The sequence below is a fragment of the Rhea pennata genome, chromosome 4 (genome assembly GCF_028389875.1).
Source record: "Rhea pennata isolate bPtePen1 chromosome 4, bPtePen1.pri, whole genome shotgun sequence".
NCBI lineage: Eukaryota > Metazoa > Chordata > Aves > Rheiformes > Rheidae > Rhea > Rhea pennata.
The window spans coordinates 12,308,277-12,328,911 of NC_084666.1; the positions used below are offsets into that span (position 1 = coordinate 12,308,277).

The 20,635-nt window shown below is 35.8% G+C and overlaps 1 protein-coding gene across 1 annotated transcript in view; it reads right to left on the bottom strand.

Annotated features, from left to right (window-relative positions):
- SORCS2 (sortilin related VPS10 domain containing receptor 2) overlaps nt 1-20,635 on the bottom strand; it is a 541,923-nt gene that overhangs the window by 24,937 nt on the left and 496,351 nt on the right. The window contains exons 15-20 of the mRNA XM_062575300.1: nt 11,563-11,683; nt 9,822-9,955; nt 9,095-9,223; nt 7,519-7,690; nt 3,897-4,083; nt 405-538 (exon numbers count right to left, since the gene is read on the bottom strand). Of these exons, the coding sequence (XP_062431284.1) occupies nt 405-538; nt 3,897-4,083; nt 7,519-7,690; nt 9,095-9,223; nt 9,822-9,955; nt 11,563-11,683 (877 nt within the window). The remainder of the gene's footprint in view (nt 1-404; nt 539-3,896; nt 4,084-7,518; nt 7,691-9,094; nt 9,224-9,821; nt 9,956-11,562; nt 11,684-20,635) is intronic.

Here is a 20,635-nt window from a genome sequence, read left to right on the forward strand (position 1 = left end):
CAAGAAATATTGCCAATAGAAATACTTGTATTGTTTGAGATCGTTTGTATCTAGACTTTCTAACCTCAAATAAATATCATTATCTTGTTTGAATGCTCTTACATTTTTGGTATCTTTTAGACAGATACCTTTTAGACAGGAAATGGCCCGGAAATTTAAATCAATTCTAGAGGGAAATTTCCATTTCCACATAAGTAGCAATTAAGGGAAATGAACAGCCTAAAATACGCAATTAAGAATGGGATTCAGGAATGTTTGTCAGAGGATATAACCAGCTACGTGGAACAAAAGATGGTCTACACGAAGTCATGTAATGTGAGAGTATTTTTGTTACAGTAGAAAGTGTCACTCAATCTTTACTGGAAGGAGGTTGAAAATAATCTTGGTCAAAACCACACATGTACCTGAAGATTGTTTCCTATCCACCAGTAGAAGACTGTCAAATTAGGGTTCTTGGGCAATACAATGGCTGTCAGATTCACCTCCTGGTTTCTGCCAATGACTGGAACCACTTCCAAATTTAAAGCCTGCAATGGAGCTGGAAAAAGTCCCCAAGATATCGTTGAACAAGAATCCCTCAGTTTACCAATGCCTCTTTCAAAAAAAACTTCTCACCTGCATAATGGCCTGCACAAGGACCTCATTAGGTCCTGAGCTTTCCCTTCTCCTTCTATATCTGTGTGGAAAGGTATGTTTGGAAGGACTGCATTTCAATCAATTTTTTTTAAAAAAATCACAAACAAAATCCTATAGTAACATGACAGATGAATGTACTTTTACAACATATTTTTCTGCATGCAAGTCCAGTTCTAGAGACCAAAATCAAATATACCCCAGTTAAAAAGGGGAAAAGGCAATCTCAGCTTTTTTATTTAATTTATTTATTATTTTTGAAAGATCAAATGAACAGAAATCTAACAAACCTCTCAAACTACCGAGGGAAAAGCTGAAAACTGAAAAAAGTTGCTGACTATTCATTTTTATTACAAAATATCAGCTGTTTGGCTCATATCATACATAATCTCTCATTAATGCATCCTTTAAAATAAATATGTATAGTGGGAGCATTTCTTTGCTAATCAAAAATGATAATCTCTGTACACTAAAATGGGCTTTTAGAATAAATTTATTCCTTTCTGAACTTTTGCCTATGAAGGCTGAAAACATTATTATAAGTATTTATATAAAACATATAAAAGAAATTCATCACTAAAATGTTTTTGTGTGCTCCTTAATGTTGTATATGTATTTTGCTTCACAGTACAGTGATTTTATTGAAAGAAAACCTCTGTCTCAGAATTCTCTGATTATATCTTTTTCAGAATGGCCAAAAGTAAAAGATTTATAATATTATAAAGTGATAACTAGAATTTCTTAACTTCTTGGGGAAAATTCAGAAACTATATGAACTCCATTAAATGTTACTCTTCAAAATAAGTTTTATTTCTGATAATACAGATTAAAGAAGCCTGGAAGGAATGTGAATCAGTGTTTTGATTTTGCAATATATTTACATCTTCTAAGAGGAAATTTCATTTTGAGACATGGTTTTGATCCTGAAGTTCAGTTTATTTTTCAAATTTTTACATGGTCAGATGTTTGGCACTTGAATCATGCCTGATTTTACAGTTTGTCATTTCTATACAGTAAAGATATAATAATAATTATTGTGAATCCTTCCATTTGTCTGAGTTACACAATTCCAGAATATATTTGAACAGGCTTCTTTGTATAAAAATTATGATAGCACTCTGTAATGTATAATAGGATTTAAATTGATTTATATGATTTCTGTTTAAACAACCCACAATTTCAGTACCTTTTTCAAAGCTTCCTGATTCTCCATATCATTTTCTACAACCTCAGCCTTTTACACTCACTCACTGCAGGGATCATGGTTTCAATCACACAAGAAAGAAAACGTATGCCTATTCTTCAGGGTTTTTTTATTCTGGGTTATCTACTCACATTTATACTATCAAATCTGCTCTAGTTTCTCTTGTGTTTTTTTATAAAGTTGTAGATTTTATGCTGTAGATTTTGTGCTCTGCATCAGGAAGTGTTATCTGGATCAGACCAAAGTTTATTTAATTGTTCTTCAGTACAGGACATTCCATACCGACAGAACTTGACAGGAGCCAAAACCAATGTCTTCCTCATTTGTCCCTCATGAAATCTACTGGGAATACCCCAGAAGTAAAGAGTGAAAAATTAAGAATTTATTGATAATTCAGCTTTCATGATATTCCACAATGAAAAACTACCTTGAACCAATGTTTCTCTGGAATGTTGAAATATCAGTTTAATTAGTGATAATTAATGTCCTCACATATTGTAATTTATTTAGGAAATTAAACTGTGTAAATCAGATATCAAACACTTATTTAAGACCCTGTGTATAATCTATCATGATCCTTCTATATCATATGCTATATCCAAGGGCAAGCTTAAGATGTGCTCAGAAATTAACCAACAAATCTTCTCTTAGTTGTCCATCCTGCATTTCAACACCAAAGTCCTTTAAGGCAGTGGTCATTTTATTCTTGAAAACTACTCCAGGCTCTGCAATTTGTAAATCCACTGCATAAAGGCCAACTCAGAAGCACATTTTAAGAAAGCAATTGTTCAGCTTTCCGTCAGGTCTTGTTACTGCCTGTCATTCTCTGAACAATAAGAAGAAATTCTCCCTGGAGAATGTTACACAGAGTTTTTGCTGTTCATTGCTTGTACAGATCTATCAGCTACTTCTGTGCTTAATCTCCCTCTCAGCACCTAGAAGTTCCTAAAAAGTAAAAGTAAAGCCTTAAGTAAATTCTCTAACTTTGGAGCTGTAAAATGGCATCGCTAGATTTAAAAAACAAAACACAACACAACAAACAATAAAGAAACATATAACACAACCAAAACTCTGGATTCAGGGACACTGAATAGTAAAATACAGAAATATCAGCAGTTACTAGACAGGCTAGCATAAAACACACAGATTTGTGCACAGCTTTCTATGTGGTTTCAAAGCTTTCTACTGTTTTGAGATTAGTGATACCACTTACAACAGTAGGAAACCGATACCTGGAGAACAAAAGATGAGTATCTTTTCTTTTGATGTTACTTGTTTCTGAGTTTTTGACAAATCTGAAAAGAGGCAAAGCCATAGCTGTCTTGAATCTTGAAGGAAAATTTAGTTCCAGTTAGGAGTTTCCTTCTTAATTTCAATTATGAGATGACTGAGGTACATTAAGCTTTTAATGGTGCATGATATTCCTGATGCTGTGCAGTTCTTTTCTTTTAAATCTACTTGATGATTTTTGTTTGAGTCTTAATTAAGAAGGGAGGGGTAGAGTTCTTTGTCAAGTAATACTATCTGCCAACATACAGTTAAATTCAAGTAAAATATTAAAATTTTGTGAGCATAAAGTTAACCATCTAAATCTAGATTCAAGTACTTCAATAAGTAACCTGAGTTTCAGAAATCTTGAGACATTGATTCTTCCACCAGTACATACTTCTAGAAAATGATGCACAATCAGATATATATTTTTCAGTCTGTTCACTTCCTTCACACAGTGTATAGCCTGAAGTGTTATATTTTAGCTGCTAAGACTATCCATGGGGTCTTGAGTCAGGACAAGGGTTGACCCTGAGATTTGAACTGAGCCGTGTGTGCTATTTAATGCTGTTCAAAGACTCAAATCTAAAGAAAACTAACTCTGGCCTCCTAATACATTAGGTTGAGAAGCCTCTGCATTAATAACATACGACAATGTTATTAATCTGTACGAGATCATTGAAAAAAAAATACATTCTTTTCTAATTGTTACTAGTAATGTTTTTGCCCCATATTTGTCATAAGCTTTTTATGAATCTTTAAAAGCAAGAAAATCAAAGAGCTTACTTACAATTAACTTGGACAAACACCACGGCCTCATCATGTCCGGCAACATTCTCGGCCTTAACTGAGACACGATAAATCCCCGGGTTCTCGTAACGGTGACGAATCGGTTCTCCAGTCATTGTAAGGTTCACATATATTGCCTTAAAGCCATCTCCAAGATCTACCTGGTATTTGGTATTCAATATATCACCCTAAAAGGAGAATATATTAACAATGTTTTAAATGACCAGAACTTCAATAGAAAGGATGCATTATTATCACCATTTCTTGAATAACATCAGCATTTCCAGCACCAGCTAGATCTTTTAACTCACTTGCAATAGTTGCAGTAAAACCATGAAACTCATTACAAAGATTTTAGAGCAACAGATGTTGTGTGTGTTAATAAGGATAATACTAATCATCCTCAATAAGGCATTGTCCTAAATAAAATACTCCAGGCTACTATCAAGGCTGTAAACATTCCACAACACAGAAAGCGCCTTTGCCTCATATGTCTGGACATTAACCAGCGCAATGATGTAAAGCAACCCCAAGTTCTAGGGTTATGCTTATATGACTGCAAATAACTGAGTATTGTTGTTTAGCAAATTACCACTCATCCAGTGCCCCGTGTTAACTGACCAGCTGCGAACTTCTAACCTACGCAAATATAAAGTAGAATTAATTGCTTTCGATCATCTTCACAGCACCTTGTAATTACAGCCTCTGAGTGTCAACTACATGGCCTTTAAGACTTAACCTAGTATGCCTGCACAGAGATGTACTACATTATACAGAGCTACTAGCACATTCAGAACTAATATGTTCTATTGCAAAATTAGATACATGCTTAATGAAGCAAAGAACTGAGCTGAGTTTGGAAAAGAGTTTAAAAATCCAATCAAGTATTTCTGTTACTTTAAGCAACTCATGTGCTTTAGAATTCATTGTACCCTTAAATGTTCTTATAAATGACACCGTCTTCCAAAAGCCGAGCCTAAAATACTGCAATGACTGATACGTTGTCAGAGGCACTATCACTCATGTTGTTACAGTGTGGCTGCTGTGGAGTAAAGTCAGGCCTGTGCTGTGTGGACTGACCATGTGGATGGAGCCAAAGGAATATTAATTTCAGCTGTCAAAAGCAATGCTTTCTTAATACCATGGCTCCAGTGGCATTACTGGTTTAACATGTTTCCCTTCTTCCTCTGCTGTCTGTGTATGTTCCTACTCTTTATGCAACAGTAAATTGCCAGCACAGTTCTGCAACTAAAACTAGTTGTGGGGCCAGACTTGGCAGAAAATCTTCTGTATCGTGAAAACACAGTGTTGGTTTAACAATCTTCATTGCCTTCAGGAAAAGAACTCAAACATTCACACACTTGTCAGGTGACCTGAATGGCAATCAGACTAGAGAAGGATTGCAACCCACCAAAGTATTCAAAAACCACTTCATTCCACGTGAGCTGCTGTCTGAAACAGGTCCACATCAGAACTTCATCCCCAAAGGCAGCACTAATGTAAAATCACAGTAGGCAATAAAGCCTAGAATTTTCAAATTTTTGTATCATACAAGGAAAGAATACCTGTTTGGAGTTTTTTTTCTCCTTTTATTGTTTTGCAGTTTCATTGATTTTCTTCCATACAAAAAAGCAATACTTGTAGTTTAAGGGAATACTCATAATAAGGAACCTGCACAGTTACCAAATATCTAAACCCTATATTTCAAGTATAGAAAAGACCTTGAAAGTGCTTTCACTGTGAGGATCTTTTTTCCAAAAATAATCTTTCTTTTGACAACAGATGGGTAGAATTTAGCAGATGAGACAATATACTATTAGTTTAAAGCACAAGAGATGTCTTCTCGCCAGCAATGTGCCAGTAAGTGCAATCTCTTTAGATGACATTAGTTTGCAGATAGGTCTTGCCTCCTGTTTCCTATGCCGGCAAGTGTACATTCATATTTTCTCCAGGTGAGAGAGGAACAATACACAGTGTTGAGAGCCAGCAGATGCAAGTTTCTCTTTATGTTTTATTCTAATTCCTTTCCTAATGTAAAGATGAGAGTGCAGTGTTCAAAACATGAAGCCCCCTTCTGTTTCCCTGGCCTAGGAAGAAAGATAATAATGAACAGATAAAAGAGTCACATAGGAAAAATTCTAACTAATTCTAACAGGAATTGAGACTTCCCTCCAGTTTCACTGAAAATAGTTATTTTCAAGGCATTTGTTATGCATACATCCAGACATTATAACATGGAAGAAATAATTTTATTCTTACTATTTCTGAAGTCACTTTCACAAAGAAGATCTCAAAAAGAAGTGACATCTACTTTCTTTACTCGCCAATGCCTGGCATTCCTGCACTTAGTAATAAGCATTCATATAAACTAGTAATTTAATACTGTTCTTCAGATAGAGACAGTACCACATTTTGGTTTATCTTTGTGGACTTGCTTCTTAAACTTACTAATTGTTATGAATTCTCATGAGACTGCTATATATATATTAAATCTTAAACCATGCTCAGGACATTTGAGTATAAATATTGATTCTTAGCCGTAGGGGGCAGCAAACTGTTACATTTCTTGTAAATCTCCATCCAGTTCTATGTACTGAGTAAAGATATTACCAGAAAAGCAAGCATGGGATTTCCTTTTAGACTCCTGACTTTTGAATAGTTATAAATGTTTTACATATTGCCACAGAGATTCACGAAAGCTTCAGAATCTATACAGTAGGAAAAAATGCCCAACTGCTGATCAAAATCGTTAGATTCCAATCAAATGTTCTACTATTACAGCAAACAAATTTCAAAACAAATAAGTATAACTTGTCATGCAACTGACGGTGCACTGCAAGTATTTAGATCCAGAACCTGCTATGTGTTATGCTGTACCGTGTTCTGCACATAGCCCTATTTTATTGATTCTACTACAGAAATAATTTCCAAGTCCCTGACTTACATCACACAGGCTTGCCAAAATGTGTGAATTTACTTCAAGTTCTTGCACATCGGTGGTGTCAGCCACTGTACAATACTTCTATTGCCTGAGCACAACAGTTAGAATTTAGTATCTAAAAATCAAGCATTAAGGGATCTACCCAGGGCAAGCAATACACCTGAAAGCTACATACTGCCTTTGGTCAGGGCCTTGGGGCATTGTCTCTTTTAATAAACAGAAAAAAAATACGTATTTCGCTATATAACTAATACATAATATATGTTCTTATGCTGTGCTATTTGCTGATTTCTGTTAAGCTGTGCCTAATTCCCCTTTGAAAGGTAGATTTTAGAAAGCACTTAAACCACAATCTGACGTTCATTTCTATATTGTTGTTCTGATACAAGTAAAATTTTCACTCCAAAGAGACTTTGAATGGGGATTTTCCAAGAAGCTAGGGAACAATGACTAGACATGCAGCAAAGGAGACAAATCCTATCCTGTGGACAGAACTCCACAGTTTGCTGAGTTCACTGGATTATCAGGACAGAGCAGAAGTTTAAATACTTAGAGACTCATTCATCTTTCTCTCAAGCATTAATCAATCTCATGCAGCAGCAAAGCAGATAGGAGAGAAATTGGAATCTGCAGTGAACCCTTAAACACATTGAAGAAACTTTCATAAAGTGTTCATTACTACCTGCTCTTGTCTGACAACGAAGGTGATGTCTTCCCCAGGCTTAACAGCCAGGCTTTCTCCTTTGATGCTGATCTGAAGTCCCTTGGGAGCAATCAATGGACACATATGTGGTGCTAAGTTCTGCTGCAGGTCTATACCACCTTCACACACATTAGAAACAACTTTCCTGTACCTGCAAAAACAGTAAGCAGCAAGCACAGTGAATTGGAGATGAGCAGACGAATGCTTCAAGAGACACTGAATGCTGGTGTGACAGTTGCTAATGAATAATACTTGGGTTCAGCAACAGATAAGATTGCGGACGATTGAAAACACCTCATAATGCAAAAATGTTGAGGATGGAGTCAAATCTGTTGAAGGAAGCAGATGTGGAGCATGATGAGGATTTTGCTGCCATGCTTTGGAAGGGTCTGTCCTTTCAAATTTAGAAACACGTCTGATCGGTCCATCAGGAACTCGCTATTCCACCATCTTCTCTGCCATACTCTTTCTTATCTTTCAACACTTTTCAATGCTCCAGAGGTCTTAGCTCCTGGATTTTGCTGCCCCTATTTATTAGCAGACTTAGGTCTGCTATTCTATTCTACTGGTGCATTACATACATTACACATCGTTGGCTCAAATTCCAAAGATCAGGAGAAATTAGACCAAGCAACTTCTGCATTTCCCTAAAACTAATTACTTATCTGCTGCTCTCAAATCTATGCATTTATTAAAACATTTAAAGCATTTATTTTACACAACTGTCTAAAAGAGCAAAAAGTCTAGCATTTTTCAAGAGCTAATAAAGAATTATTTACAGATCACTTTCACTCAGGTATGTTATTTCTAAGCATCCTTTTAAAATCTGAGTCAGATCTTATTCTGGATTCAAACTTTGTATATCACAGCTGTCAGCCACAACCCAAAAGGCATCATTTTCCTTTGTAAGCCAAATATACACAGAGTCCGTGGTTCTATTGCCAGATTTGACATTTCATCATTTGGTTCTCATCTCCAGAACTGACAGAGATGAAGTTATGATAAGCTAGGATAGATGCCAGCTGCAAGTTATTCTCAGTACTGACGTCAGACTACACTGTAGTCTATATTCAATGTGCTATTGTTCATGGTTCTCCAAAATTTTCCTTTGATTCAGATTGTCCAATATGGTTAGGAAAAGAATCTGTTCTTTATAGAACTCTTTATTCCTGTGGAAGTGAGAGACAGTGGGATGTTCTTTGAGATGTTACTTATTCCTTACTGTAATTCATTGGATTCATATTGGAAATTGGTCTAAACCAAAATAAAAGGATTTAAATGGACATTACTGTCAGAAAACTACTAGGAACAAGAACATCTTCCTTCTTTTCAAATGGTTAGTTTTTGAACCGCTGTGAATATGTAAAGTAACATTCCTCTCTTTCGTTGTTTCTGCACATGATCTAAGTCAGACTCAGAATAGCTTACTTCATTTACCATTTTTTACCATTTGCCCTATTTAAATTTTCTAAAGATCACTTTGTGACCTTTGGTTAGAATGTTTTCCCCAACTCTGGAAATCTCTGCAAGCCAGTAGAACATAAAATCAACTTACCCAGTGCTGCTTGTATATGCCTGCCCCAGCACACAGTCTTCAGGAGGTTCTTCTGGGTTAAACCAGAAGTCAGCAAAGCATTTACTAGAGTCTGATTTCAGAGGTGCAGAACGCTCAAACCCATAATCACTGAAAAACATCAGCATTGAGTATGTTACTATCCCTGCTTTATTACTGAGCGCAATTTGGGGTGGATGAGACAACTTCCTTATGAATAAACAAGAGTTTTTGTAAAATTATCTGTTACTAGCTGAACATACAACTTGATGAAGCCAGTGATGTTCTAAGGGTAATTTCAATGGGAGTTGTGTACACCTGTGGGGAAACTGTTCATAAGTACTTTTTCAATTCTGCAAAATTAACTCTCTTGGTAGCTTAGATTTTTAAAAGGTTTCCCTTGCCACTCAAACCAACACATTTCTTCTGTCTTTTGCTTCATTTGCAAATAAAAAGATTTTGTTTGCTCTATAAATCTAATCCAGTGGTCATTTTTCAAGCCTTAATCAATAGAGAAAAACATCAGGATTTGTTCAATCAGGTGAAAAAAAAACATTTTAAAAATGGCAATGTTTTTAAGAAAAGCAAATACAAAAGCACCCTGTTATTCAAATCCATTGCATTGTTTCTTGGTTGGTTGTGCAGGAAGAGGGACAAAAGGAGGTAAATAAAAACATCTCAAAGTAACATTTTACTGTTGATAAATCTAAAAGTCCACAGGCAGACTCACCATAAGAAGTCAGAGTTCACACATTCACAGACTTTGGATGTGAGAGCTGATGTGAAACTCCTTCCTTTAATGCACCACGATGAAATCTTCCTCTTCCGAAAGCTCCTTTGTTGACCCATGATGCAACGATCACCCTGAACATCAATCAAAGCACTGGATTTATTGCATGCCATAACCTACACCACACAGACATGGTCTTATGCTGTCATGAGAAAGGCTGGTTTTGTTGCCAAGAATCTGTAAAATTTTATCAAGTCTCTACTTAATCATCAATATCGAGCACTCTACAGCAAGTTGCCTATGACAACGCTTTAAGATGATGATCAATGGATTTGGAACTTGAGATAGACTGTAGGAAAACAGACGCATCAAAAAAGAAAAAATATATATTCAAAATTCTCCCAGCAGAGTCTGCTATTCACGAGACAGTCAGACTTTCCTTTGTGACCCTTGGCATACATTCTTCTTCGACTTAAGTGAATGAAGCACATGTAATTCAACCTTCTCCCTTTCCTACCCTCATCATTCTGTGTAAGCTGCACTTGCCTATAGAGCTCTTATATCCACTTCTATCCACTAATGAGACATTGCAGGGCTGCAGAATATGCCCCATCTATGAAATTATTTCTCAGTGAAATATATTTCAGGGCACAAATTCAAAGATGTGCATGGAAATTCATGTGCAATTAAACCCACGTTTCACACGTGTACAATGCAGGCACAATTCTACAACAGGCTGTTTAAATACTCAAAAATTGCTTCAGATGGCTAAGTTCTATCTAAATCACCATGCATGCGGTAGCCAGTCAAGAAGAAACACCAGGCACATGGGCACAGATACAATTCAGACTGAATCTAACATTCCACTGATAACTGAGCAGCTGCAAGGACTCTATCAAAATCATTTTGGTAGTTTCTAATTTCTGAAAGACACATCAGTGGCAGTATCCCAAAATACTTTTATTGTTTAGGTTCAGATATGCATAACATTCTTGGTGAATACACAGCATTCCCAAATGGAAAGTACAAAATTAGGTATGGGAACTAGCAAATGAGAGTTGGGGAACTGGAATAATATTGAATAGCATGCAAAAAAAAGAAACCTGCAGAGAGAGAAAACAAATGTACTGGAAGAATTGCAAACATAATAATCACAACAATTATGAACAAATATGACATATCACACTTAATGTAAAAAACTCACACTGGGCTCTTTAAACAATGCATTGTAAAGAGACTGTAGCTGCCCAAAATTGAATTTGGCTAGAGCACCAGGATCAGCGCAGTCTTAATCTGCTATTGCAGAAATGCCCAAAACAACCGGACTCCACTACATGACTACTCCACTGGGACTCTAAATTACTTCTGGAATGGGGCTTACTTATGGCAATTTATACATGAGTACAGTATGTGGTCAGGACGTTGACAGAACACATAACTGCACGTTCAAATTGCTTCAATATCAATATATGCTTGATAATCCAGCAAGACTACCTATTTTTACAGCAAACCACCAAATACACTTCTGTCTTTCCCAGGCTACATTTCACACTAATAAAGGGAACACAAAATCTTTGCCCATTTTAAACTGTTCTGAAATCAGCAAATACCAACCTAAGGAGATGAAAGCCAGGGAGGTGGCATGTCAGTTCTATTAGAAAGCATGTTCACAGCACGCAGTTCTACATAAATCTGAAAGCCCCTGAAATGTTATGGCCTTTTAATATAAGCTTGTGAATACCTGTAGATTTGTGAGGTCCCAAGATTCATAGTCATCCTCAGTGCACTCCCTGGAGAAAGATGGCCTGAAGTCCACCTTCACCAGCTCCCAGTCAGAACGGTAACTAATATGTCCAAAGACTCTGAACAGAATATCAAAAATAAGACCTTACAAGAAAGAAATACCATAAATTGAAATTTCAATTTCCAGTTTTCTCTCCTGATTTCCTTTGGCATGATTCCTTACTAAAAAGTCCCTGGCATTTGCTGTTCTTCTCCTTCTCTTTTTATTTATTTTTTAATATAATGTGTCTATTTAGAAAACATTTGTCAGTTGTCCATGGAATTCTACAGTGAAAAGATAAAACTCATTGATTAGATATTTTTCCCCCCACCAAACTATCTAGGAATTTAATGGAAATAACCTTTTCCAATTGGTAACCCAATACCTTTGTCTACTATCTTGTCATATGAAACATACAGAGATCTCAGATTTTAACCAGAAGTATCAAAGTCATTTCAAAGAGCTGAACCTAAGCATTCTAGACTTGATTTTGAGCGCTGTCATTCATTTCTTATGATTACAGACTAACTGCTTCTGTTTTTTGTGACTTGACTTTCACAGCCTTCAAATGGCGATATTACTAGTGATCAAACTCATAGCAGAATCATGAAATCACATTCATTTCCAAGGAATACTGTGAATGTACACATTTTTTGTGCTAGAGAACGCTGACTCTCCTCTTTTTTTCCTGTAAATTCCTTTTTGAAAAAAGAAATGAAAAACTTCCTGATTTAAAAATTAGGCTTCACTTTCACAGCAGTCAACATTTTCAAAGTCAAATTTATTTCCAAAACAAAATAAGAAAGAAAGACATCCACCAAAAAATTACAATGCATAAAGACTCTATTTGGGCAAAAGTCAAATATATTTGCGGTTTGCGTTGTGGTTTTTTCAGGCTTATACGGCTTATTTGCCAAAGAATTTAAGGGCGATTCTGAAGCCAGCAACTTATGTGCAGTTCATGCTGCACAGAATTCATATTCCAAGCATTTTCCAAACTAATTCACATTTTCTTCAGTTTTGTTCAAATCCAGACACAACAGGAATAGTACAGATTTTCTAAAAGCACTCTGCTGCACACAGTCGCTTATTCACTTGTCCTGAATACCAAGTTCAAAGCAGAACTAGGGTAGATCAGAAGTGATGATATAGTGGATTCTCTGCAAAATACAGAAGCAATATTGCACTAAAACTTTTTCCCAGTAGACGGACAAGGAATTCCAAAATCTACCACAGAGGCTGAGAACTGTAGAGACTAAAGAGGCATAGTTATTTCCCCTTTTCCTTTCTAGTGTCTCTCCTACTCAATCTTAGTAGAGAGATGTAGATACTAGCTATAGATGGCTGCCCATACTGCTCACCTTATAATGACTGAACAATTTATACTTACAGAAAACTTCATCATCGTAAGTGCACTTAATTATACAGAATGATGCATTTCTTTATATTGTATTTCTTACTCTTTTCTAAGTAAGGCTCTAAGATTAAAGGACTTGGACGACCTACCTTCTTTCTTTTTAAATCTACCCATGGTTCAGCAGTAGAAACAAAACACACAAAAACTGAAAAATGTAGTTTGGTCAACCAGCTGTATGAACACACAGGTGTGTGGTCCCATTTCTCCCAGCTGCAGGACTGTCTTGCATTGAGAACTACAGGATCAGTTCCTTTTTCTGGTTCAACTACATCCTGAGAGCTGCTGTCACCATATGCTCTTATTCACATGTAGTTACACATGCTATAAAGTGACTACTTAGGTGGTCTCATGGTTTTTACACAATGCCTTCTTCAATATTACTTGCTTTGCTGACAGGTATGAGCATCTTTTGCATACTAAATGCCTGTTCCCCTTTTTCTTTTTTTTTCTCCATACAAGAATCTAAAGGAAGGCAGACTTCATCATGTGCTTAGGCAGCTAGCTACTATAGTGAAAGCTTCTTTAGAGACCACAAAACATTTCAGACTCATTGCATATCTTTTATTAGCTCACATACCAACAAATATATTTAAGTGCAAGGAGCAAGCTGTATCAAAGCCTCACACCTGACTACAGAAGATTATTTTCTACAGAACAAATGATTTTTTTTTCCATTCATACTAGGTATCTCAGGCAGATTAGTCAGGAAGAGAGAAGGAAGGAGATAGTTTTAAGATATTAGTCCTTTGTTAGTACCAGTCATCACAGAATGCATCTTCCAGTGACATGAAAGAGTCTACATTTCCAGGCAACTCATTTTCCTTTTTAGATCAGGGATTCATGAATGCCTGTATTTATATTTTAACATTAGCACCAACTTAACAGTAGCCACAGGACTCTGGTATGGGAGCTGTGGTAAGGACAGGTAATGTGCACGAGCACATCTGGGCGAGCTTTCAGACTGTAGGACAACTCAGAGCAGAAGCCTACCATGACTAGGAGGTTGCACTACTAATTCAGCCCTGATATAATTCACACACAATTTACATATGGAGAACTGATCCAGGCTTTGCAGTAAAGGACTTTCTGTTATACTGTGAGAGGAAGAGCCTTCTTTTTAGCTTTCAATTACAGCATTCCAAAAATATTCTATTGTAACACACCATTTACTGTAACACTAGTACAATAAGAGTAAAATTAAATTTTTAAACAAAAGCTGCATTAGGCAAATAAAAGCTAAGGAACATTTAGAGAAGTTGTGTGAGGCAGCAGAGAATCATCAAATTCTCCTGAAAGTATAAAAAAAAACTCTGAAGTATTAATAATCATCTTTGAGACCTCGTGGAGGATTAGGGTGATTCCAGAGGACTGAGTAGGCAACATTCTGTCTACATACAAGAAGAGAAAAAGGAGAGTCCAGGGAATTACAGAATGCACTCTGATGTCCACAAAGATACCAAATGACTAGAGTATCCACTTATAAGCACTTTGGAGATAATTAAGATGATAAAAAGCCACTATGGATTTGTACAAAGCAAATCATGTCAAACCGATGTAATTTTTTTCTTTAACGGGATAACTGGCCTAGTGGATAAAAGGAGAGTGGTAAATGAGGCATAATTTGACCTTTGTTAAACTTGTTATGCAACTCCAGCTGATATTGTCTTAAAGATGATGGGTTCACAGTCAAAGTTTTTAATTAACAATAGTGTTGTCAAAGAATAAACATACACAATGTTTGTGAATAATGTAGAAGGAAGTAATCAGAATTCAAATTACACTGACTGATGGAAGAAACGGTGCTTTCCCGAAGGGAAAGTTTGGGGAATTATGGTGAATTATATCAAGAACACAACATTGCCACAAAAGAAGAAAAACTAATTCTAGGTTTTATTCAGAACTGTCACATATAAGACATGGAGGTAATTATTTTGATAAACTTGGCATTGATGGACCCTCTGAAAGAGTATGGTGTCTAATTTTGGATGTTACATACACATTTACAGACTCATTGAACATGGATTAGAGGAGAGGGGAAAATGACTCATAAACTGTTTAGAATATACAACTAGTGAATAAAAATGGAAAGAACTGGGTTTTCCGGTGGAAAAGATAAAGCAGAGAAGTAAAGTAAAATGTCTTCAATGGATCTTGCTATAGATTGAAAGGTTGTCTTCAAAGAGACAGGAAAGGCCTGAAAGTGGAAGGACAAGAATCAGTAAGCTTAAAAGATACAGCTAGAGAATTCTGTAATAGTAATGGAATGAGCTACTAAGGTTGTCTACTCTCCCTCACTGGATGAAGGAATTAGAGAAATATCTGGATTAGAGCTAGGGATTTGGCAACATTTTAAGATATCTCCAGCTGCATATCCTATAATTTTATAAAAATTACAGAAATTGCTGTAGAAAATTTTGAAAATACTAATAGAAAAATACAGAAGCTACAGGCAATAAATATGTGAATACAGTAAAGACATTGGTCTTATTCCTTCAATGGATGAACTATAAGTCTGTCCTCTGCAGACTTTCAGCAACAGAAATACCACTTCTGCCTGGCAGTTCAGCCTCTGGTAGACAAAATACTAATTTCCATTATGGCTTTACTGATTCTACATACCTATGATGATGTTTTGACAGAGCACAGGAACTATACCAGCAATCCAACCATTCTCCAAGTTAAGTAAAATTAGTGAGATTTGAAGAACAGTGCCTCACTGACACAGCCACAGACTGCATGTAATCACACAACTTTGGGATTCTTTCAACAGATTTTCAAAAGAATCAAGTACTTTATATGCATCCAGCTTAACAAATTGTTTGAAAACCTGACCTCATGTTTATTAATGTTGCTGTTACAACAACAGTTGTAGCCTTATTGAGATCAGGAGTTTGAAGATGCATCAGAAGATTTCAAACGTATAGCCAAATATCACCAGAATTAAACTATTGTTTCAAAATAAGAAAGACATTTTCTAAAAAGGATTCAATGGATAAACCAAACATACAAACTCTAATAGGGCATTACATGGCAGCAATCATATTCTAATTGCTAATATGCAAAATATCTATGTCTGATAAAATAATGAATGGAAAAAATGGAATGGTGTAGCAAGTGTAATTGATGATTTTAAGATATATATCAAGATGATGGCAATTCATTAGCTAGTACAATATTCTTCTTAATTATATGTCATTAGAAAGCCATCAAATCAATACTACTTTAACTATGAAAGACAATGCTAAATAGTTTTTGAAAGGAATTCCAATTATTTTGGAAATTCATTTACTTTTATTTGCAAGAATTTGGGATCCATAATTTTAACTTCACTTCATTTATGAACAAAACATTTTTAATTTGATTGCATCATTTAAAAGGTAAGACACTTTAATGCAGTTTTTAAAGCCAATTCATTTGAACTACTTGCTGGAAGAATTCTGGCTATTTCTGTCCCTGATAAGGTTCATAATCAGTGCACGAATTTTAACAGAAATTATGTGCAATAGTAATCTTTTACAGGAAATTCATGTTTCTATTCAATAGTAGCTCTTAGTTCACATAAACAGTAAAAACTGTGTCACTTGCTGTCAGTGTCACTTGCAAACCACCTGACTGAAGCTATGATGGTGATGATGCTGGAGTCTCCCAAAAACTTATCAGGTAAAGATTCAGTTTCCATGGCTTCATTCATAAGAAGTTAGCTGATTTTTACAATACACTGCCACTCTCAGATATCACAGGCATAGCTTTTTATATTCACTGCAGTTACCTTCCTCATAAGTACTTTTCTGTTATGTTTTTTCAGGACTTTTTTCATGAACTTTCACAGCATCAAAACAAGTCTGTGCCAGAGCAGACATATTTTAGCTATAGTATCCCATATCAAGGATCTAACGCCATATAAATTAAGATGTTTCTTGAGCAACTTTTTGTAATATTGGTTTCACTGTTTTAGCTCCAAGCTGTTAGCCATATTTTATCACTCTGACAGCAGAAAATAGCTTTGAGCAGCCTGATGTCTAACATACCCACCAGCTACTCAGAGCAGCACAGTTGACCCCTGAGACTGTTTTACTTTACTAGTGAATAGCTGAGAACATTCAAAGATCTCAAAGTTGAGGAAGTGGTCCTGGTATACTGCACCATGTAGATCATGAAAACAGCATATGTGGAATTTATTCAGATGTTTAACGTGGCAACTTAAATTGCCACTAACCTTTGTATTAAAGGGTAGTGATGACAACAGTGTGATGTATAGCTACTTTTGTTTGAAATCTGATGATGACTTTTTCATTCTAGCCAAGCTGCATTAATCTCTCAAGTGCTGCATTGGTGTTTGCTCTCCTCTCTATGACTTCTCATCAACCAAGATGTTCTGAAACAGGATGCTGCCTGCCAAGGTAGTAGAATTTGTTTGCACAGTCCAGAACCACACTGTTGACATGCTCTCCTAGCTTAACGTGCCACATGGAGCTTGAACAGGACTTCTCTTGCTTTGGGGGATTCCTCAAGTATATACCAAACTGTTGACAGAATAAAATCTTAAGATTCGAATTAGGGTCAATTCAACGCCCACATCACTTATATCTGGTGTCATCACAATAGTTCTAATCTTGTGTAACAGGTTTAATCAACTTTTCTAGGAAGCACCTAAGCAAAGATGTCCAAACATGAACAAAAAGACATGTACCTAACACCCTCTCTGGATCTAAACCTCAAAATAGTTAGTTAACCATTTAAACAACTGCTAGTTAACCATTTAAACAACCCTGTCTATCTTCTGAAAAGTCTTCATCTAAATGGAAGTAGTCACAGAGACACTGAAAAGTGATATTTGGGTTGTGTTCCCCAATATAAGGCTTCTTTTTATGTAATAAATCATATTTACAAGGGATCACAAATGTAAGTGAATTTAGCATACTGTGACGCTGCATTTCTATCTTTACTACAAACGATGACAATATAACCAAAAAAGCAAATAAATGTGACAATCTTTCTTCGTTGTTCCTTGTTCTAATTGTATTATTATCATGCCTTAAAACACATAGTAAGATGTATGCCCTCTCCATGCTATGGTCTGTAAAGAAATGATCAAGCTGAAGGAGTAAAGCAATTAGGCAGGGGTACTAGGAGGATGCAACCAATGTCAACAGGCAGCGTTCCACATACCTCACAGAAGAGGTGAAATTATTACAGAAAAATTTTCAAGAGAGTACATGTTAGAAGAGTGAGTTAGTCATGACTATGAGTACAGTGTTACTTGAAGTCTACCATTTTCCAAAGAGAAACAACCAGAGGAATCTTTACAGATATGCTTCCATTTTTAACAATTGTCTTTGCTTTCTTTACACTATTGTAAAATAAACAAAAACTAAATAAGTCAAAGAGTTCACACAAATAAAATGGAAGAAAGTAAGTAAGATTCAAGCTTCAGTCTGCTATATATCAAGAGTGTAATTCAGCATATTTTTTTAATTCCCCCAAAGAACATAACAGAGGTCACTTTCAGCGGCCTTCTGAAATTCCAGCTAGAGAAATGATGAATGCTTCCATGTGCATAAGCAGACACCTGCCTACATAAAATAACTTCAGATAAACAGTGCTTGTGTACACAACGTATTATTTCCAAATACACTGAGACACTTATGTTTTAAGTGCCTTAAACTACGAACACATGCATATACTTAATGTATTTTTTTCTTTTCTTTTTCTTTTTCTTTTCTTTTTTTTTTTTTTTTTTTTTTAGTTTGGCTGCCAAAGTGAAAAATGAGAGGAGGAAATAATTTAGCTAAAATTGAATCAAAAAACGCTTTTCCATTGTTTCCTGTCAGAAAAAATGCCAATCATTCTTTTATGCCAAAACATCTTTGTTTTGGGTCTGCTGGGAAAAAAAGAATGGGAATGAATGCTTAGGTTCTGAGAACTACTGGAGAAGAGCAGTAAGAGGGTGCTCCCATTTTATCTAGCTTAGTGACTCCACAATGTTTGTGAATTACCTTTAACCTTTTTTTTTTCCTATCTATTTGCTAAAATTCTGTTCAAGAACAGTTCTCCTTCCATTAAGGAGAAACTTGACATTATAAAGGATACCTTTACATCATTTAGCTGTCTGCTGTCATTTTAAAGATCAGATTTATCTGGGATATGCATAAAATGTTCTAACTACTTCTTTAGCTAACAAATTCTATTCTTCTTCTACTCACATATTTAACAGGCAGATCTCTTGCCACAAGGAAGAAATTTTTCATTCAGACTTCACCTTGCAGACCTGAAGTAAATGATGTATGCTCACCCAAATTGTGGCTACTTCATTTTGAGAAGACCACCCAAATTTAAGTAAAGTGTTTAAACAATTTTACTGTAGGCCAAAGTTTCAACTGTTTAGCTCATCACACCACTAATTAGAACTAAAAATTAAAAGAGAATGTTCTCTCTGAAAGAGAGGTTAAGAGTACCAAAGCTGCAGGCACACACTTAGTAATAGGGCCCCCAAAATGTCAGAGACTATCCAAACACAAGAGTCACTGTGTCATCCTCTTACTCTCCATCCAAGTCTTTAAACATGGGCAGGTGAATGAGGATTCTTACAGGACCTGGATTCCTAATCTTTCAATTCTTTTTATTCAAATATATTTCCAAGTCTGCCCTCAAAATGTGCTAAATACAGGCTGTAGCAAGGCACTGGAAGTGTGGGGTTTCCACGCTTCTGAATAGGTTATGCCAATGGATGTAAAGGCCAGCTTCAAGAAAAAGGGAAAAATAAAGCATTACATACTTGAGTTCTTTAGAGCAGAGGGAGAAGCATAGCATAGGGGCAGTCCGATATTCTTGGAACAAAGACCACAGGTGGGCAGTGACACCACTACGTACAGACTTGATATGGCAATGTGTGTGTTCACTGAGATGACAGCAACAGAATTAGCGAAGACTTGCCACTAAACTGGTATCTGGATGTCTGGATTATCAATGCCGCCTTTTAAGAGGGGCATTGATATTTCAGACACACAAATTTTTCCCTTTTTCCACTAACTGGGGCGGTTACTTAATCTAGTATTATTAAGTAATTTTTTTCCCCAAATGTAATATATCATAAAGTACAACATTGCAGTAAATTTCACTCTTAAAGGATTGAGGACAAAATGAAGCTTATTAGAACATGCGTGGTTTTGATGAATTTAATATATATCAGTTAGTTGAGAAAATTCTTTGCAAATATTCCTTATTCATTTAACAATAAATGGTAGATTTTAGCTCTTCATTTAGAGATTTTATACAGACTGTGTTTCCTAAACTTTATGAATAATTTGTTGCTCAAAACACCTAAAACTCCTAACTAGATCTACTGCAGAGCAAAATGGAATAAAATGAATATTCTCTGCATTTGGGAGTACACATTTTCAATACTGTACAACAGTGGGATAAATGATTTTGATTAACGTTGGCTGGCAGATGACAATTTACTTTTTTCAGAAAAGTTTTGAGAACTCAACAGCTGGTTTTCCTCTGTTTTGAAAAAAACACAACACACTGAAATGAAGACTTGAGGTTCACATTCCTCACGTTCACGTTTCTTCAGTAAAGCTTTTCAGATCACTTCATTTTGGATTTGTTAGG